The sequence below is a fragment of the Aptenodytes patagonicus genome, chromosome 6 (genome assembly GCF_965638725.1).
Source record: "Aptenodytes patagonicus chromosome 6, bAptPat1.pri.cur, whole genome shotgun sequence".
NCBI classification, from domain to species: Eukaryota; Metazoa; Chordata; class Aves; order Sphenisciformes; family Spheniscidae; genus Aptenodytes; species Aptenodytes patagonicus.
This window is the reverse complement of record NC_134954.1, coordinates 51,630,484-51,649,660: the sequence shown is the minus strand read 5'-3', so window position 1 is coordinate 51,649,660 and position 19,177 is coordinate 51,630,484. Positions and strand designations below refer to the sequence as shown.

Here is a 19,177-nt window from a genome sequence, read left to right as displayed (position 1 = left end):
ATAATTTATGATCATGCTTTAAATAATGCATTTTTTAGGTTGTAATTGACGCAACTAAGAATTAAGATCTTTAAAATACAAGGAAACATTCCCTAAACCGTTGAACACACAACATTTTTTGCACTTAATGCTATGCGGTTGAAATACATTTATAAACAGCCACAAATAACATCAGTATTTACTACAGTCTTTTCTAGTCTTGCAGTTGCTTTAGTGAAAAACAAAGAAAAAGCTCTTCTAAATCTTCAGATCCTGATTTGAAACCCTCCAGGAACAGGACTCCCCACAGATTTTAACAAGGAAAGGGCAAGCTAAAACTTTTAATGAAATCTAACATGTTCTGCCTAAGAATAATCACTTTTACTCTCCTATAACTGAATTTCACTCATAAATGTTTAAAAGTGGCTAATATAACACCATTTCCTACAAGGAGAAGATCAAAGTGCTATATTACAAATGCATTATGATTAAAAAAGCACTGTGCAGCTTTGCTATTAACTGTTCTTTAAACCCTAAAAGGCTTCCCATAGATCTCACTTGGCACTGCATATACAACCTTTGACAAGTAATGTAGACCATTTTTATTCATTGCCTAAAATTGTAGGCAATTATGTGCGTCACACTGGCCACCTGCAAATTCTGAATGCCTGCTCCAGTTGTCAGAGCAAAAAACTAATGTCGGAGGGGATTAATCTAGGGGGAGAGAGTCCTCTTTAATGGCTCCAGCAGGTGAAATGGCCCAGCTGGTTACTATGATGAGTGGCCAGAACAGCTTATGTAGAGACATGCAACAAGATTACACATAAAGAAGAAAACAGTGGTACCATCTTATCTTTAACCCTATGTGCTTTTTATTTTTTAATTAATCAGTATAAACAAGATAAGGGAAGCAATTCTACCAATAGGTACTTTTCATTTAAGATCTTTATCCTCAGCTTTTGTTTAAATAGATGTATAAAAATCAACAAAATCTCAAAGATTCCTGTTCAGCAGTGAAGGAATTCCAATTACACACTATTTCAGGTTTTAAACTAATTCTGTAGGCACCTACCACGTGGCCTTCAGCATTACAGTTCCCCCCAATAGCAATGCATTATTGCATATAAATTGGAGTCGATAAAAAATTGACAGAAAAAACATCATAGCACAAGTTATCAAAGCCAATCTTTTAGGCTTAAGCAGCAATGAAATGGTTTTGAATCACACTGTAAGGGCAGCTACCTTCCACATAACGTGGAACCTCCAGAAAATTTCAAGCATCAATGCAGCAAATAAAGTTTGCTCTTTCTAAAGCCTATCTAAACACATAGTTGCCAATCAGAACTTCTCTTCCACATTCACCTGCTACCTACAGCGACACATCTAAACCCATTTTGGCACAGACCCGATTTTTCAGAGTTCTTATTTAGGTGCCTGACTTGATGCTGTTTGCAAATGTTGTTCTAAATGAATAATTACATGGCTAACTTCCGCAGGGAAGGCTGACCAACAGCTGAATATGCTGGGGAGAACCGGCAGCTGTATACTTGCAATTTTATTCTGGTTTTACAGAGAAGGTGGCAAAGTACTGGAAAACTTTCTTTAGAGAAAAGGGTGGAAACTTATAAGCAAATACAGCATTTATGTCTGAAGCTGGTGAGGCAGAAAGACACAAAGAAAAAATTTGGAAATAATTATTCAAATTTTCTCTGATGGACTATCTGGGCAGTTGCACCACGCAGAATGTAAGGCAGACAGTCCAGAAACGAAAAAAGGGACAGACGAACTCAGATTCCCCTGCATCAATGGTGGTGTCCCATTTAAGTGAGATTTAATGTGATCCCTTAACAAGAAATTGTTAAATACTAATGACAATATGAAGAAAGGCAACTATTTCCACATATTTCTTTTTCACTCAGCTGCCCCAATACTCTAAACAAACACACAGAAAGCAAAAAGCATATTTTCAGGATATATCTCATGTAGCACCATTTTTAGTTTTATTAATTGCTTCTGTTTAGGCCTGGTGAAAGAGTATGAACTGATGTTTTTATCTTCACTATCATTGTAACAGTCATTTAAACACATTTAATCACTACTCTAGTTAACTCCGAGATGCTTAATAACAGAATACAGAGCAATGATCCACTTTGTTTCATTAGGTCTGGCCTCCCCAGTTGCACACTTTGAGCTCAATCTGTCACCAGAAGCATGATCCACTTCTTGTTTGATGAGAGAGGTATTCCTGTTCTGTTTTTCAGCTAGCAACATTATAGAAAGCACCATTTAAAAAGCCGCCAAAACCCCCTCCAAAATCCAATTTACTTACAGTTGTCAAGGCATATGAAATACAGCAAACTTCATGAGTATCAAATACCACTGTTTTAAACATCAGTTAATTTCTGACTATATCCTTGGCAATATATTTAGCACATGTGAATACTTAGTATATTTAGCCATATGCAATACAGTGATTTCAATTTATGTCCTGCTCTCATTTTCTAAAGGCGGTAAGTAGTCAACCCAAAAACGCTAAGCAGGACTTTAACAATAAGTCCCAACAGTATAAAAAACTATAAAGAAATACATTTAAATTGCATTTAGGAGATTTATCAAGACATGCTCATGAGACACTACTGTGTAGAAAAATGTGCATACATTAATAAACTCTCTGGATGGATGATAGTAATAATGTGTGCCAATGCCAAATTCTTCTTACAGCGTGAGGGACTAAACTGAAGCTTGGAAAACTCACTTGCCTACTTGGCATCAGAGAATTGTGAGTTTTTTGTTGTAAATTAGCAGGGCATGTAATTAACTTCCGCAAATTTAATAGAGAAGTAAGCAGTTGTGAGGATTATCACTTCACACTTCAAAGTGCAAGTGAATACTCCGTGGTCCTGCAGGCAGTGCAAAAGTCTCTGCTACTACAGAGAGTAACTGTGAGTACAGTAGGCTTTTTTCCCCCACCAAGGGAGATGTTTCTGGGAAGTATGGAGTGTTTCTCAGCACCTTATTCGTTCCCTTCAAAACTTCCATGATGTAATAACTGTCCAGTTCCCTGTAAACACTTCAAAAGCAGTTAAATACTTTTTATTAAAATGTTTCAACTGTCAAAAATTCTATCATTTTCACGGCTCTGCTCCTCAGAAAAGCTGTAAGGAGTACCTAAGACGTTACCTGTAGCTCTTAGTTAGCTCCTGTCATTTCATACAGACATCCAACAGCATAGCGTATCAATAATGAAGGTAGTAGTGTATAATTAATATATTCAGACTTCCCTAAGGAATCTGGCTCAGTGACGTAAGGTATTTAATTTTAAAAATACTGCATACACTAAATAGAGTCAACACCACCTAACCAGTAGGTCTCAGAATGTAACTGTAAATAGAAAATCCAATGAGTGTGTTTCTTGTGGCACTCCAAACAAATTATTTGCATTTCACTAGTTATCATCTTTCATCAATAGCCTAAAAAAGACCACGTTAATAACACAGATTCTGAGAATAGTAAATTACTAACAACATGAATCATGTGTGTGGTGACCAGAACAGCTAGACAGATTTAGTGAAAGCAAACAATGTTTTTCAATACAATAAATTCAAGTTCATACACTTGCTGGGTGGGGGACAAGGGAGGGTGGATACAGTATTTACCAGGTAGAGGGCTTCCCCCCTGCGAGAGTGACTGAAAAGTCTTGGGGGTCGCAAGCAAATGAACTGTACTGTAACTAAAAGACTAATACAATCTTTGAGTATATAAATAGGCTAATGTCCAATGTGAATAATTCTACACTTACCTCTGTTGAAATACTGAAAAACTGGAGAAAAATAAGAGGTTTTGAAAAAGTGTTTATACATGAAGACTCAGTGTGCTTAATTCTTATGCTTTTATTCTTATTGCATTTCATATATATAATTAACAAAAAACCTCACATAGTACAGGGTTTTTCACACTAGCATGTGTTTCTCTAATCAAATCTTTCAGCCATTTCTCTAATCAAATGGCTGAAAGTTGAAGCTTGACAAATACAGACTAAAGCTGTGTCTTATTTCTAAACAGTAAAGATAATTAATCACTGGCACAGCTTATGCAAGTTACAGTAATTTATCTCTAGCTAGAAAAGATTTAAATAAAGGTTAATTTTTTCCCCTGATACATTCTATTTTAACCACAATTGTGAGAATTAAACTGGGATACGCAAGAGATCAAACTAGATAGTAATTTGTATTCCATCTGGCCTTCAAAATAGCTATGAAGGTTTTTCAGATACAGACAGAGAACGATGCTATTTGAGGTAATGAGTACTCATAACTAGTTAAACTGTGCTGCACCAAAACCAATTTACTGTGCGCACACCAATTTCCTTGTTAACGCAAGGTGTACAGTGTGCACCATGCCCGCAGTCCTTCCATTCATGGTTTTCCTTGGAAGTCTTTTTCAGTTCTATTTAGCATAGCCTCACCTCTCTGCTTTTCCTGGAGGTTTTCTGGCAATTTAAAAGAATGAGGCTGAAGTGACAAAGTAAGAATTTATTGTAGAAACAACGTTTAGAAACAGTGGTATTTTTAAAGGACAATTAAGACAAATTTTGCAGTTTAAAAAAAAAAAGGCTAGATCATGTTTTTCAGTTGTGTTAAGTGCTTAAATAAGCTGTAGCAGCTGGGTGCAAGAAAGAGAACAAGTCAGGTACTGCATCAACTGTAGTGACAATGAGCTCCTCTGTAGTACAAAACAATGTCTAATCTCTTACAATTCCCTTGCTCACTGACTTTAATAAAAATACAATGGGAGAAGTAATGGTTTTAGGACAAGTGTATTATCTTTTCTTCTATTCGATACCTTCTAACAGAGCCAGTACAAGCAGTACATGGTATAAGATTTACTCAGAGCTAGATGCTAATAACGTTTATGAACCCCAGCAAGTACTTTCACCCAAAACATCCTACAAGCATTCCAGGCAATGTAATTCATTTCAATAATCCCCAAATTCTCCTGTGTGGGTCATCCTTGTGGGTTCCAAGGCATTATACATAACATGATATAATCACTTGTAACTTCTCAAAGAAAAAAGCAGGCAAGAATACAGAAAGCAGTCTATCTACAAGTGACTATTTCTAGCACTTCAGAAATTCAGAACAGGGAAATTGCACTGAAAAGTAAAATGAAACATCTTCCGTAGAGTTCCACTGAACTTTTCTTACTGCATTAGTCTACACACACTTATTTCCAAATAAATCCATGTGTGAATGCATTTGTTCTAGATGTGAATTAAGCCAACTGAAAAAGGTGTCATTTTCAGAAGACAACTATTCATATATGGAGTTATTTTGGTGTATGTATATACTATTTAAAAATTACACCATGGCTTAGATCTAGACATACCCAGACAGACATTATTTACAAAAGTAATTACTTTAAGCCACTGTTCAAATCTACATAGGAAAGACCAGCCTTGACAGAAAGTATTTAAGCATTGACTTCTCTTTGTCTACTAATAATACCAAATGAAATCCAAACATGTATTTACACATTATGTACTTTTAAGTCAGGCTTTACTACCGATTAATTCACAAACATCTGCCATGAATATTTTCCTGTTACATGCAAAATGTTCTCCAGAATGAACTTTAATTTCCTCTAAATACCACATTAAGCACAGTAAATGGTCCACTAAAGATTTTAGGCATAATTATATGCATTAAGAATATAAATATTTTCTTGATTCCCTATGATTTAACATTTAAGGTACTAATTGTAACAGCCATCGGCAGAAAGTATGTCAACAGTGTATGCGTACGCTGCTCCTTTCCTTCCACCTCCAGTGGAACAAACTGGCCTCTCAAGTTCTCCTCACAAAAGGAGACCAAAGAAACTGGCAAAAAACCCAACAACAAACAAACCAACCAACCCACCCACCCAAACAATTCATCACTGTATTTATCTTCAACTTGGAACAAAAGAAAGGTGAGAATTCCCAACTGACATCATCAGTTAGAGGAAATAAGAGTTCATCCATCCGTGAGAACTCTGGTGAGTACTTGCAGCACGAGGTCAGCAAATTCTGCTCGGCGCCATCCCATTCATCAGAATATTGCAGGAAGGAAAGATTTTCATCCTGTTTTCACCCAGTACATATTGGTAATAAGAAGACACTGAATCTACCAGCTCTCTGCTCTTTGTGAAGTATCTCCCACACCATACCGGTAATTTTAAATGAACAACAAAAAAAAAAAAAAAAATCTTTCAAACAGTTACCGTATTATCAGGACAGGACCAAGACGTTAAATCGAAGGGAGGAGGAAGGGATTAAAGCTACTTAAAACATCATTAGGAAGATTTTGCTTTACTCCTCATAGTACATATACGTTGACAGATACTTACACTCCATGCCTATGGTCGTTGTATCAATTATTAGTTCATTGCCCATCGCAGTAACAAAACAAAGCTTGATGCATTTCTTGTAAGTTAAATATGCACTAGACGGTTCTGGTACCATTACATTAAAAAGGAGTCTCTAGATGTTCTTTTCATAATTGCAATTACTTTTGCTCTTACAAAACGTGTTTAATTTGAAAAACTAATCTTATTTTTAAATTGACAGACTTTAACAATGGAATTTAGATATCTCGCAGGACTTGTAAAAGCACCCCTTTCAACTGAAAACTGGAAGTTCAAATGCAGTGAGCATTGATCCTGACCTACTGTAAAAGCCGCCTTTCAACTGAAAATTGGAAGCTCAGACACTGCAGACATTGATACTGACCTAAAGGTTTTGTCTTCATATCACTAACATCAATAACCTGCGTGAACTCAACTATAAATAATATTCTTGTGGTCAGATATATAAATCACAATACCATTACCACTAAGAATTAGTCTGTGCTGGAATTCAAGATTCAGTGCACTAAAAAAGCGATGAAGGAATAGCTAGCTACTGCAGAGGGTCAGTCTCCAAGGACTAGAACTGAATCACCCAAGGAAGGGTAATAGAAGCGAATCCTGCAATAATGTTCATTTAACTATATTATACTGCATTAATTGAAGACTTCTGTCTCCAGGACTGAAAATCCCATAAATTAAAAAAAAAATATATTTTTAAAACAAGTTTTAAAAGTATTCTGATCTATAAATTCGTGCATATTTGAATTTTACTTTGAAATCTCCAGCTACCCAAAACGACAGATGAATAATAAGCTAACAATAAAGTTTAACTCAATATCGTTCTCATGTCTCTGCAGATACCAGCACCAGACAGATTTAAAATATAAAATCAAAATTACTCTGATTGCTTTCTGAAATTATATTCATGCTTTTTAATACATGCAAATAACAGGGGTATTTTTATTCTATAATATCTTTTTAGAAGATTACAGCCAAAATAATATTTAAAGGTATACTGAGTCTGAAAGAATAGTACCCTTAGTAAAAGCAGACAGGCTGTGAGAACACTTGCAAAACAAACAAAAATATACATGTAAAGGAAGCTATTCCAAGCCTATGTCGATATTACATGTTGCTGATCTTGGACCATATTGTGTCATCGATTTTTAAGTAGAACTTGGAAATTATTTCATTGATGGCTCCTTAACAAGCAGTTGGCTATTTTATTTCTGCTGACAGGGGATTGAGAAATCAATTCTCTGAAAGACAGGACAAACATTTAACACTGTATTCAACTGCAAAGCCAGGTCACTGCACAAAGGTGAACTTACCAACTGTATGCAATGTGGGCTTACGCAAAGGAAAAATTATAATTAACAAAGAACACAGGTGCGAGAAGGTGAGCAATCAAATACCAATCTCAGATTTAAGAACTGTTGACTGATACAGACTTACAATTTTCTTCTTTTCTCCTCCTAAACCTTTTGGAGATTTCAGACTACCAAGTTACAGTTGTGGAGGCTTACTGATAAAGAGAATCCTCTAAAACAGACAATTCATGTTTATGAAATAAGAAGAATGACTTCTACTTTCAATTAGGTTCCATGAAACACACAGTGAAATCCCCTTTGATGCCAACAATAAGTTTACACAGGTCACACGGAGATTATAGCCTCTCTGAAATCAGTAACTTTTCCTTAGCTTTCATATTAAGGTTATTTGTTATACTCAGCAAACTACCAAAGGAAAAACATACTTGACTACGATCAATATTATTTCTTTTCTTTCCTCACCTTCTTTCCCTAACCTTATATACTGTTCTTCCTCAACACATCTCAAAGTGCTCTCAAAAAAAGTGGAAAGAAATTAAAAATGCAATTCAAGTGCTAGATGTTTTTGTTCAGCAGGGAAAAGCAAGCCAGTGAAAGGTCTGAAAGCGATACAGGTAAGAAAGCTTGCTATATCTTTATCTCAATGAACCACAGAACTTTCACAACTCTCAATCAGTTAAAACTCTTAAGAAATTCGCAAGTGTCTTCACCTTACGTTACTCCCAAAAGGATGGGAAAAGGAAAACAATGAAAACGAGGGAGACCAAAATTGTGCCTTAAAAACAAAACAAAAACCAAAACAACTTACAAACGCCAAGTTTTTTCCCTTGCAACCTCCCAGTTTTCCTGAAAGGGAAAATGACTGGGAACACTCAGAGCACAGACAAGAGCCATTGTGTTGCGCACCTCTGCTATGGAAAGAACAGAATATTAGCAATGGCTATGCATTATACTGGTAAATAACTTAAAAAGGCAAATCCTGAGAAGTTCTCTTGCAGCCACTCCCCCCCCCTTTTTCTTTTTTTTTAAGACAACCTGTTTGGAAAAAAGTATTAATTCCAGTCTATACTGTCTCTTAGTGACTTTTCTGCCCTGGAAAGAGGAAGCCTTGAACAGTAGCCGCAAGCCGCATGGAAACAACATCACAAATTGTGCTGGACAGGGAACTCTCTCTGTGCCCAACAAGCTAACTGCAAAATGCAACAGATTTGGGAAGTGCAGAATGATCAAACAGCCAAAATACATCCCTACCATTTGGCTACTGCTTTAGGGCGGCATAATCTTTAACCGTTTTTTTCACCAATCCCGTATGGTCTCTCTCCTAGACCCATAAGTCATTTACCGCACAGTTAATCATGCAATGTACTATATAAATGCAACCATAGGCCTTCTCTGCAACACAAAACGTTAAAGGAAAAGAGGCAAAGCAAACTGTTCAGGAGTGCCTCACAACCCAATGACTGAACATCTAAATAAACCCATCTAGTGGCTGGAAAAGCCCAAGAATTGCTGTTACAATCTTACAACTACACAAATCTATTTGTAGAAGCTGTGTAACTAGGCCTAAGGGTTGATTTATCAGGAAAAGAAAAATAACCAGGCAGAGCTTTCACAGGCCTTTACCATTAAAAGAGTCCATTTTACTAAGGTCTACTGTCTACCTTACAATTCAAGCATACAAGTCACAAAGGAAGACAAGCAAGAAGGTCCAAGATCAGCAGGACTCACAGACGTGATGCCCCACAGCACTTCCCTGAAGAGATTCCCTAGTGACTGTAGTTCCTACATGCAGCCTTTGTCTCAAGGGGAGCATTAATTTGTGCCTCTCCACTCTGTTCAGCCACCTCTTTCCATGAAACAAAGGGATTTAATGCCTTTGAAACCTCTATTGTTGTTGACAAACTCAGCTGAGACTAGTCAAGTGTACCAGCTGTTACTGAGAACAGAACTGGCGGAGCAACACGACTTCAAGAACCTTGTGTTTTCTGTGCATGTGTTCATAAAGAAAGGATAAAAAAAAAAAAAGAATGACAGGAAGTGTAAGTTACAAACACAAGATGACAAAGTCATTTTGATGCATGAACTACAGATGAAATAATAGGAGACTGAAGGAAGAGGTAAAGAGAAGGATGAGAAACTGAAGCTGGATAAAGACAGATTAATAATGCAGATTTTAAAGTTTTCTTTAATTAAAATTACATTTCTATAACTGAGTTTTTTATTAACTGTCTCCCTTGATTTGAGAATAATCTGACATTTTCTGTTTTCAAACACATACCAACTTCCTGTTGTTAAAAAATGAGTAAGAGCAGCTCTGCCATACAACAGTAACTGTACCTACCACCCTTTACCGTTACAGGATGACTATTAAGAATTTTATTTGAAACACATTTCAGTTATGTCTCTTTGCAATCACAAAAGTGCTAACTTCTTCCTTAGCACAGGAAGAACATAGAATATGATATGAAACCCTCAAAGCATCCAGAGAGGTACACTCAAAAACTGGACAAGAACATCTCCATCACGAGGAGCTGAGCAAAGCTGTTTCCAAAGACAGCCACACAAGAAAGTAAGCAAGAAGAGCTCAAGACTGCGGCAGAACAGCATCACAACACTCCTCATTTTCATCATCTCATACCAACGTAAAATTTAGCCTTAGACTGAACTTTGAATTTGCTATGGACAGGATTTTTGCTTGCCCCTTTCTTTAAGATGAATTAAAAGGTGAAAGACTGTGTGGATGCTATTTGAAACTGTAGACATAAGCTACAATGTTCCTCTAAGCAGGTGCAACCTTTTGTAAAAAGATAAAAATCACTGCCCACATGTACCCAAGGCTGGGTTGACACATCTCAGATAAGACCTTAAATGAAGCATACCTGCTTCTCTCTCTCTGGGCTTACGTGAAAGCCTTCAAATCATCCAACAATAGCTATTTTTCCTGGCTTAGGCCAATCAGGGAATAAAATACTTTTCAAGCCAGACGAAGACTAGTTCTTCACCAACAGAAGCTACCAAAGCAGTGCTTTTTAACACTGCATCATGAAGATGAACATTTTGGAGAGGGATGTTCACTTTCAGTTCCTATTCACTTCCAAACACTAGGTAGGGCCAACAAATTTCATTGCACTTCAATGCTGATAAACTAAAACACCAGCGCTGATACGATGTTTTTCTTACTACTTGCTATCTAAAAAGCCATGGGAGAAAACAGTATTTTTTACTACTTAATCGTTAAGCATAAATAGTCTATTTCCACACTGATACACTGCTGTAATAATTAGAGAATGCGCTTTATATACCACCTGAAATGTTTATAGATGATTAATGAAATAAAGAAAAATTAATAACTAGACTATTGGCGAAGTGTAGCAGACTCAAAAGTCAAGTGGCAGTAAAATAATCATTTACAAAAATATACTTTGAAGTTGATAATTATTATACATTTCTAATTTACAAATAAACACCCCTACTACCCTGTGATAATTGAGCTCATTTAAGCAGCTTTCCACAACAACATTCTAAAATTAATTTCAACTAGCAGTCTTTATTTAACATGCACTAAAAGACACAAAGTGTAACCACACCAAGAAAATATGTTCACCTGGTGGCTACAGGAATACTAGTATCAACATCAGACTAGAACTTAACAGCAAGAATAATTCAGAAGTGACTGCTGGACTTTGAATTACAACTAAACACTGATGTAAGTTTGACGAAGCATTGGCAATTCTCATATAAAGCTGTGTCAGCAAGAAAATTACAGTTAAATTTAAGAAAATTACAATTAGCTTTATCAGTGAAATCTTACACTGTCAACACAGCAAATAATTCATTCTAGTAATTTTTCAACTCATAATAACAATTACTTTAAAATACACATAAAAATAGTAGTAGTGTTTCATATTATACATGTTGGAGATCAATAACGATACCCAACACTACAAAAATTTCAATTCAATGCAGAGAGTACTTAATGACCTATTTTTATAGGTCATATACTTATACTTACATATTCAGGTTTTAGTTTCTTGTCTCCTCCTCTTACAGCTACTTTTTCAAGCTTGTCTATACTCTGCATGATCAGCTCCTCATCTTTAAGTCTAAGTTCCTCATGGATTATTTCAATGTCACGAACAGGATCTACACTTCCTTCAACATGAGTGATATCATCATCTTCAAATGCTCCTAAAACAAAAGAACACTTAAATTACATATTAAGCTAAAAAAGACAAAAAATATATATTTACAACATACTATTAAGAGTCAGAAGAGTTTGAGATGAAAAAGTAAAGTAAGTCTGTCATACTGCCCGTATACAAGTGTCACCTGCAATATTTTATATCATACTGTTTTAGTCTGTTAATTTACGTATCAACTCCAGAATCCAAAGCTTATACAGATACATACAAAGCATAGTTCTTTGCCATTTCAGGATAGCACTTAACACATCTTTAAGAGTTTCTTCTGAATAGGAACAGGCTAGAGCACTTTCCTGAAAATAGGTACCACTGTATTTAACAGTTTCTAACCTAGCAGTAGCAAACACAGTAGCTAAATTGAACATTGCAAACATTTTAATACATGCAGTAATGACTAAAAGATTCACGGAAAGAAAACCTTACAAATCACCCCAGCAGCCCTCACTGACTGACCAATTTTATGCATTAAGAAAAAAAGAAGTTCTAGACAAAGAATTCTGAAGTTCTGAATGACTCTTAGTGTTTCCAAGGGAAACAGGGCTTAGAAAAAAAGGCCTGAAATCATCTGGCAGACCTCGTCCCTGTTTCAATCTACTTTACCACTGTGGTTCTGACGGTGATTAGATAATGAACCACTCAAACACACAATTTACACAGCAGCTAATTTCATCGGCCTGATTTGAGGGTATGGTTTTTAGGGGGCCATCAAAGAAGCAGATGAAGGTGCATTTGTCATATATGAGTGACAACCATTCACACTATCTGAACAAAATGGTGCTGGCCCTTATTAGAAACACATGCTATTATCACATATTTAAAGTGCAGTTGAAGCCATAATTTCAAATTGCCAACTGGAAACATAAGGGTAAAACAACCAGATATTACTGAAACATGTGTACTGACTTCATGCCCTTCTGAAGACAATCTGGCAACATAATTCAACTAGGATTTAAATTATCAGATAAGCAGCATCACCAAAAAACACACCCCACCTCCAAAAAAGTCAATACATATTTTAAAAATAAAAATATTAACAATTAAAACGAGTTTATTACTTATTTGTGGATAAATTTTCAGAGTATTTGCATGCCTATCCTGTAACATTAAAGATATGCCTGAGAAACCAACCACAAAAATAATTTTATTGTCATATTACCAAAATGAAAATCAACTGATTTTTTTACATGGGAAAAAAAAACCCAAAGCATTTCTTCTACTAAATATAAGATAGGAAACAGGGTAAACTACAAACAATTCCTTAACTGATATACAGAAAGTTGGGGTTCTTTGTTGTCATGCACATCTTAACTTCATCTTTTCTTTTAACTTACTGAAAACAGTGGTTTTAGCAATAAAGATTTTACATCAAAACACACAGTACACAGGTTTAAAATGTTGTTGACAGTCAAACGTCAAAATCATTTTCACACAAACTTATGAAAAGTCTTTAAAACAGTGGTTACCAGAAGTTCCCTCCTCTCCCATCAGCTGTCTGTCTCCAAAGATCATCAATGAGCTCCCTTGATACAAGGAAAATCACCTCAGCAACAGATCCAACTCTGATGCTGGCCATGACAGGAGAACAGGCTGCTCTGTCAAATGGAAACTCACTACGCTAACCCATACCAACGCCAGGCAATTAACGAAGAGAAGGCCTTTGCCTTCCATAAATCCCAATCTGCGCACCTGAACCAATGGGACATGGGCTGTTCGGATGAACAATTACTAGAAAACATAATTTAACAGCTCTGTTCTGATTTACAAGGAAAATACTGAATAAAAAGTGGGGAAAAAAAGTAGGAAGATGTCACCATACAGATCAAAGAAAAGTCTACCTGCCCAGCCTTCTCAACAGATGAGTAGTATTTACGCAGCTAAAAAAGTAAGTTTATTTTTCTTCCTTGTATCAAGAAAAAAGTGTCCATTACCATCTAAATAATACATTCTCAAGTTGTTTACATCTTCCTTCTGCATTTGGTGTCCATGGGTTTAAAAAACAACAAAAAACCCCCACACTGTTAAAGCCAGGAGAAAAGCTCCATGACTATAAAGATCTCGCATTCAGAACATACAAAGTAAAGTAAACAGCTTGTTTTGGTCTTAAGGAAGAATGAAGTTTTTCTGAAAAAGCAAGTGTAAGGTGAATTAGTAATAACAAAACACAGCTTATATATTAGTTATATTTTTCCATTTTTTTCAACAACAGTAAAATACTTCTTCAGCAATTATCTTCATTTCTTCACATCTTTCCATTCCTTTTCACAAAAAAAATCCATTTCTTTACTCATCCAAAACCAATTACTTCAGTGTAATTCCACCCCTATAAAACTGAATCTATATGTCACCTTCGCTCTCTTCTCAGTCCACTAAATGCTTTAACCCATGGACACTTCAATGTTCTGCCAGTTTTCTTCAAGCCTCCTTCTCCCGTCAGCTGTCCTCATGCCTGTGTCAGCAGCCATCCTGCAGCTCATTTAGGCAACATCAATGACAAGAGACCCATGTCTGGCAACAGGCCGTTGCTTGGTCAGGTAAGGAGCCCCTCTACTGAGCTGATGATTTCCCATGCAAGGCAACAATTTAGCCTTCTCTCTTCCTCACTGGGTTGCTTGACTCTTCTCATGGAAGAAACGAACACTAGTTGCATATTCCATTAAAACGCTGGATTTTGAGCTTGAATTTTCAATTCTACATTTAGAGGAAAAGTGCATTTTCCTATCTTGGAAAGGAGAAAACCTATCAGCAGGTGTGCTGACAAAGGTCATACAATTCCCTTCTAAATAGACAGGAAATCCATTAAATTAATCATGGCAGGTTTTTTTTTTCCTTAAGTTATCAAGAACACTTAGAGGAGAGAAATTTAAATCTCTTCCCATTGAGACAGCCACAGTCCATAAAGAAGTGGTAGGTATAAGATTTTGTATACACAGAAGGCTAAACTGGCATTAATGTCCAGATTTTGGCATAAACTGAGAGACTCTTCTTGACAAGCAACAGGCATTGAGCTTTTTTTTTTGTGGATCTCTTGTTCAGGGTTTGTCAATGCCAACTTCAGTCATCAACCTAAAACAGCTCAGCCTCTCACTGACAGCCTAGCCAGAAGCAAGACGATGGGACACTCAAGGAAGAAGGAAAGGAAAAGGGAGAGAGACACTGCTATGATGAAAGAGCTTTAGTTATAACTTCATCTCAATATCCATGTGGGATGTATCTTGGGCAATCCATTATGCCAGCCTCAAGCCTGCTTTGTAATGATAGTCTAGCACAAATCACATTAAGCATTGTAGGGAATTCAATTCTGGTCTGCAGAGCTGAATGCAGACTTAGCAACCAGGAACTGGTGGTAACCTTCGGAATTAGGCTCTGTGCGAGAGATGAGATCTCTTGGAAAAAGTACAACTGTGAGAAATTAGCAAAGTTAAACTATTAGAATAACATTTTCCTCAGTCCCTGGTTTAAAAAATAGTCTATATAAAAATGTAAAGTGGTAGGAAAAAATAGAGTTGTAAAACCGATTCAAGAAATAGGACGTACCAGAAAACGTGTATATTTTTGCAACTTACAAAGATGAAAGTAACTATAATATTAATCTACAAATCTTACCTGATATAGATTGTTTACAATATATTGCTATTTATTAATATGTGTCTCTGCCTTTGCTTTATTAGTGAGTGAAATTCCTCTGTCAAGCAAGGCCTTTAACTCTCTTTTGTTAGGGAAGATGATATGATAACCCCTCCTTCCCTCCAGCACACACAGCAGCAAAACAGAAAGCTCAAAGGCTCTATTTTAAAATATAACAAATAGGGGACTAAGAATGACATCGCTGTCCAATTAAAGATAGTGCAACACCTGTACGATGAACAAGATGCACAAGGTGGACATAGGCCATGAACCTTGAGTAAGCAGTAGTATAAGCAGTTGATATAGAGCACTATGTAAAAAAGCAGCCTGTTGAAAATAAGAAGAACCCACTAAAATACGCTGAATTGGAAGAAGCAGGGAGGATGGGAGGTAGGTCTTGAGATGCAAGATAACAGCAAACTGATGAGAATTTCAGTTTTCTGAAGGAACAAGTAAGATTATCTTCCGTATCACACAGAAAAAGTATACCAACTAGTTTATGGACATGTAGCGCTCTGACGAAGGCAAATGAAAAATAAACATTGACAAAGAAATGTTGATATTGGCTTGGCTGATACTGATCACTGATTACAACAGAATCAGTGAGTAAAAATAATGGTGAGAGGGAGAAAAGGAGACCTGGTAGTCTTATTTTGATCTCAAACTGATTACTAGCTCAAGAGAGCTTGGGAGAAAAAGGAAGGGGGAAGGGTTCCCTGAAATCAAACCAACAGGGCATCCAGGTGAGGAAGAAAAGGACTAGAATGGGATAGTTGCAGAAGAACAGAGAGCGCAAACACGGTCATCTGTCAGAGATAAAACCCATTCTGATTATGGGCTGATTATAAACTGTGTTTAAATATGGTAAACTTCAAACACAGTGTGTCTGTCTCCTTATTGACATAATGAGGGTTCAACTTCTGTAAATATGAGGGACCTTTCCAAGGTTAGAAACTTGTGTACACACTATCCTCTGCAGCATACCCACACCTGCCAGGCTACTGGCTACTGAGCTCTGTGTTCTAGCTTCCAAAGTTTTCATTTAAAAAAAAAAATAATCATTTTTTTCAAACTTGTGCTAAAAAATTTGTCTTAAAAAAAGATGTTGTGATATTCTGGAATTTCATCAAACAATAAACTGATCTAACTATGCCACTTTATTTACTTATTTCCAGAAAAAAAAAATACTAATTTAAAAAGATATTTAATATGAACTTCTCCAAAACTAGCCATACCACTGCATTCTCAAGACAGTATGATCTATGGACAATTACCTTCTCCAATGAATATAATGAAAATCTATTGTTCTTCCCACGTCTTCATCAACTGCATTTGCTTTTAGAACAGAAGGACTCGGCATTTCTCAAACATTACCCCAAACCATGGCACCTTCCTTTTGCCTACTTCCTAAAGTTATACTGTCTGTGCTCCAAAACTGCCCTCTTTCTACTACAGGAAACTATAGCATACTACTATAAGAGAAAAAAAGAATCAGTTTACCATATGGGGAGGAAAAAGTATATACATAAAATAGACTTAGTCAAGAATTTCCCCAAAGAAGTATCTGTTTGTCAACAACTAAGCTAAGCATACAGCAATACAGAAAGGTCAACTGGGAAGCCCTAATCAGTAATTTCATTATTTAAAAAAACTGATTACGACTTCTTTGATGTCTCGTGTATTCCACCAGAGGTAAAGTATATTTTTATCAGAAGTTAGTCAAAAGGAAGTTGAACAGAATCCACCTCTTTCTTCTACATTTTAAGTATCCTAGCTATAAGCCTTTTTTCAAATAATCTCCCAGAAAATGCTGACAGATTTGCACTCTAGCTTGAAAGATACACCCCTGCCACTTCTATAAGGGTAAAAGAACAAAGATTACAGAGTTAGAAACATCAAGCTTGCTGTAAGTAAACAAACCTGCTGTGGTAAATCCCCATAATGTTTTAGTGGCATGGAGATATTGCTATTAAAACAAGGCTGGTATTTAGATGGGAAAATAGTAAAGCATAACACAGCAGCAGAATTGCTTTTGCCATCTAACAGCACCAAAAGTAATGACTTAACTTGAAGTTACTAGAAATGAGGAGCTTGGAAATGATCACTGCCACATCCAGCTCCCTCTTCTGTTGCCAGTGGGCTGAAGCCTAAAGGATTCTTCAGTTTCAGGGAAGGGTTTATCTTCGGCTGAGCACTTTATCTGGGCTGTTTGGGTCCAAGTGTGGTGGGCCCAAAAATATTTTAAAAGCAGCATTAAAGAAGTAACGCGGTGATAGCTGGTTCTACACTTTGCTTTCAAGTGATACTAGATAAAAAAGATCCAGAAAATGGAATGACTGGCTGGAGATGATGTGAAACCTGTTTTTTCCTGGAGGAAGCGCAGGAACCGTCTATTTGTCAGGTCTTGATGGCAGCCAGGACACACAGACTACATCTTTTCTTCACACGCAAAAGTAATAGCAGATAAATATGTATACAGCACAGCAGTAACAAATGCCACATTTTAAACAGTATCATCTAATGGCATGCACGTTTCTTTCCATTTCTTTCAAGAATCAGCTTCAAAATTCTTTGACAAAATTTACCTCTCAGCCTCCAGAGATTTTTGCATTGCTTATGTTATACCTGTCAAGATCTGATGACTGTATGTTATGTATTCATCTGAACAGAACCACTACACTTAGTTACAGGCTATCATCAACCAATTCATTCTCTTGCTAAAATCAAGTCATCCAATTACTCCTTGACTAATCAAGGCTGTTTTGGCTTTTTCTTTTTTCAAAAGGTACTCAACAGCATAAACAGTTCACTTACAAGAAATGGAAAGGGGCTAATCAGCAGAATTATTGTTTTGCTGCCACAATTTGCAGTATTTAAATGTAGTTGCTGATTGGACTGAAAGTTTTATGATATAGCATATAAAACTAGTTTGACACAAAAACGAAGCTGCCTATAGCCTAAACTTTATTGTTTCTAGCTGCTCCAAGCTGCCACCGAGATGCTAAAAACCAAATCAAAGTAATACTACTAGACTTACCTTATTCTTCTCGTAATTGCAATTATGGAAATTAATGAATATCTTCAAGATTAATTTATATTTGATATATCAGTCGCTTCATTTCTTTAATTATCCTTATCCTTAAAGTAAAACGGAACAAAATATTTGGCTAATATTAAGCTCCACATAACAGCATTTCAGGTCTTGTATTTGTTTACAAAAGGTAAGCAACTACGTTGGTATATTTTATGCTGTAATTAAGAGGGATATTTACAATTTGATCAGAATCTAAATGGCATCACAAGCTGAAACTCCCATCAGTTTTTTTGTCAATAAGCTAGAAAAGAATGTTTAATAACACCACCAAAAACCAGACCTAGAGAATAATTGATACTTGCACTTCCTCTCCAGCATACATTCAACAACTATTATCAAAAAGAGCTGCTCGTCACAGACTGATATGGCACATCACAATACACATACATACCCTGTTATAAGCCCTGAAATAAATGAGCAATAATATCTATCTGGCCACTTACTGGGGTGGGAATGGGGGAGAGAACAAAAAGAAATAAAACAGGATAACTTGGGTGGGGGGCTAGAAGCAGGGTATTTCTTTGAGCTATCAGAAGAAACAAGACTACAAGTGTCAAAAAACA

At 36.3% G+C, this 19,177-nt stretch overlaps 1 protein-coding gene across 2 annotated transcripts in view; it reads right to left on the bottom strand.

Annotated features, from left to right (window-relative positions):
• OLA1 (Obg like ATPase 1) overlaps positions 1 to 19,177 on the bottom strand; it is a 104,332-nt gene that overhangs the window by 41,873 nt on the left and 43,282 nt on the right. For both annotated transcript variants that reach the window (XM_076342590.1, XM_076342591.1), the window contains one exon: positions 11,707 to 11,882. In XM_076342590.1, coding sequence (XP_076198705.1) covers positions 11,707 to 11,882 — 176 coding nt within the window. The remainder of the gene's footprint in view (positions 1 to 11,706; positions 11,883 to 19,177) is intronic.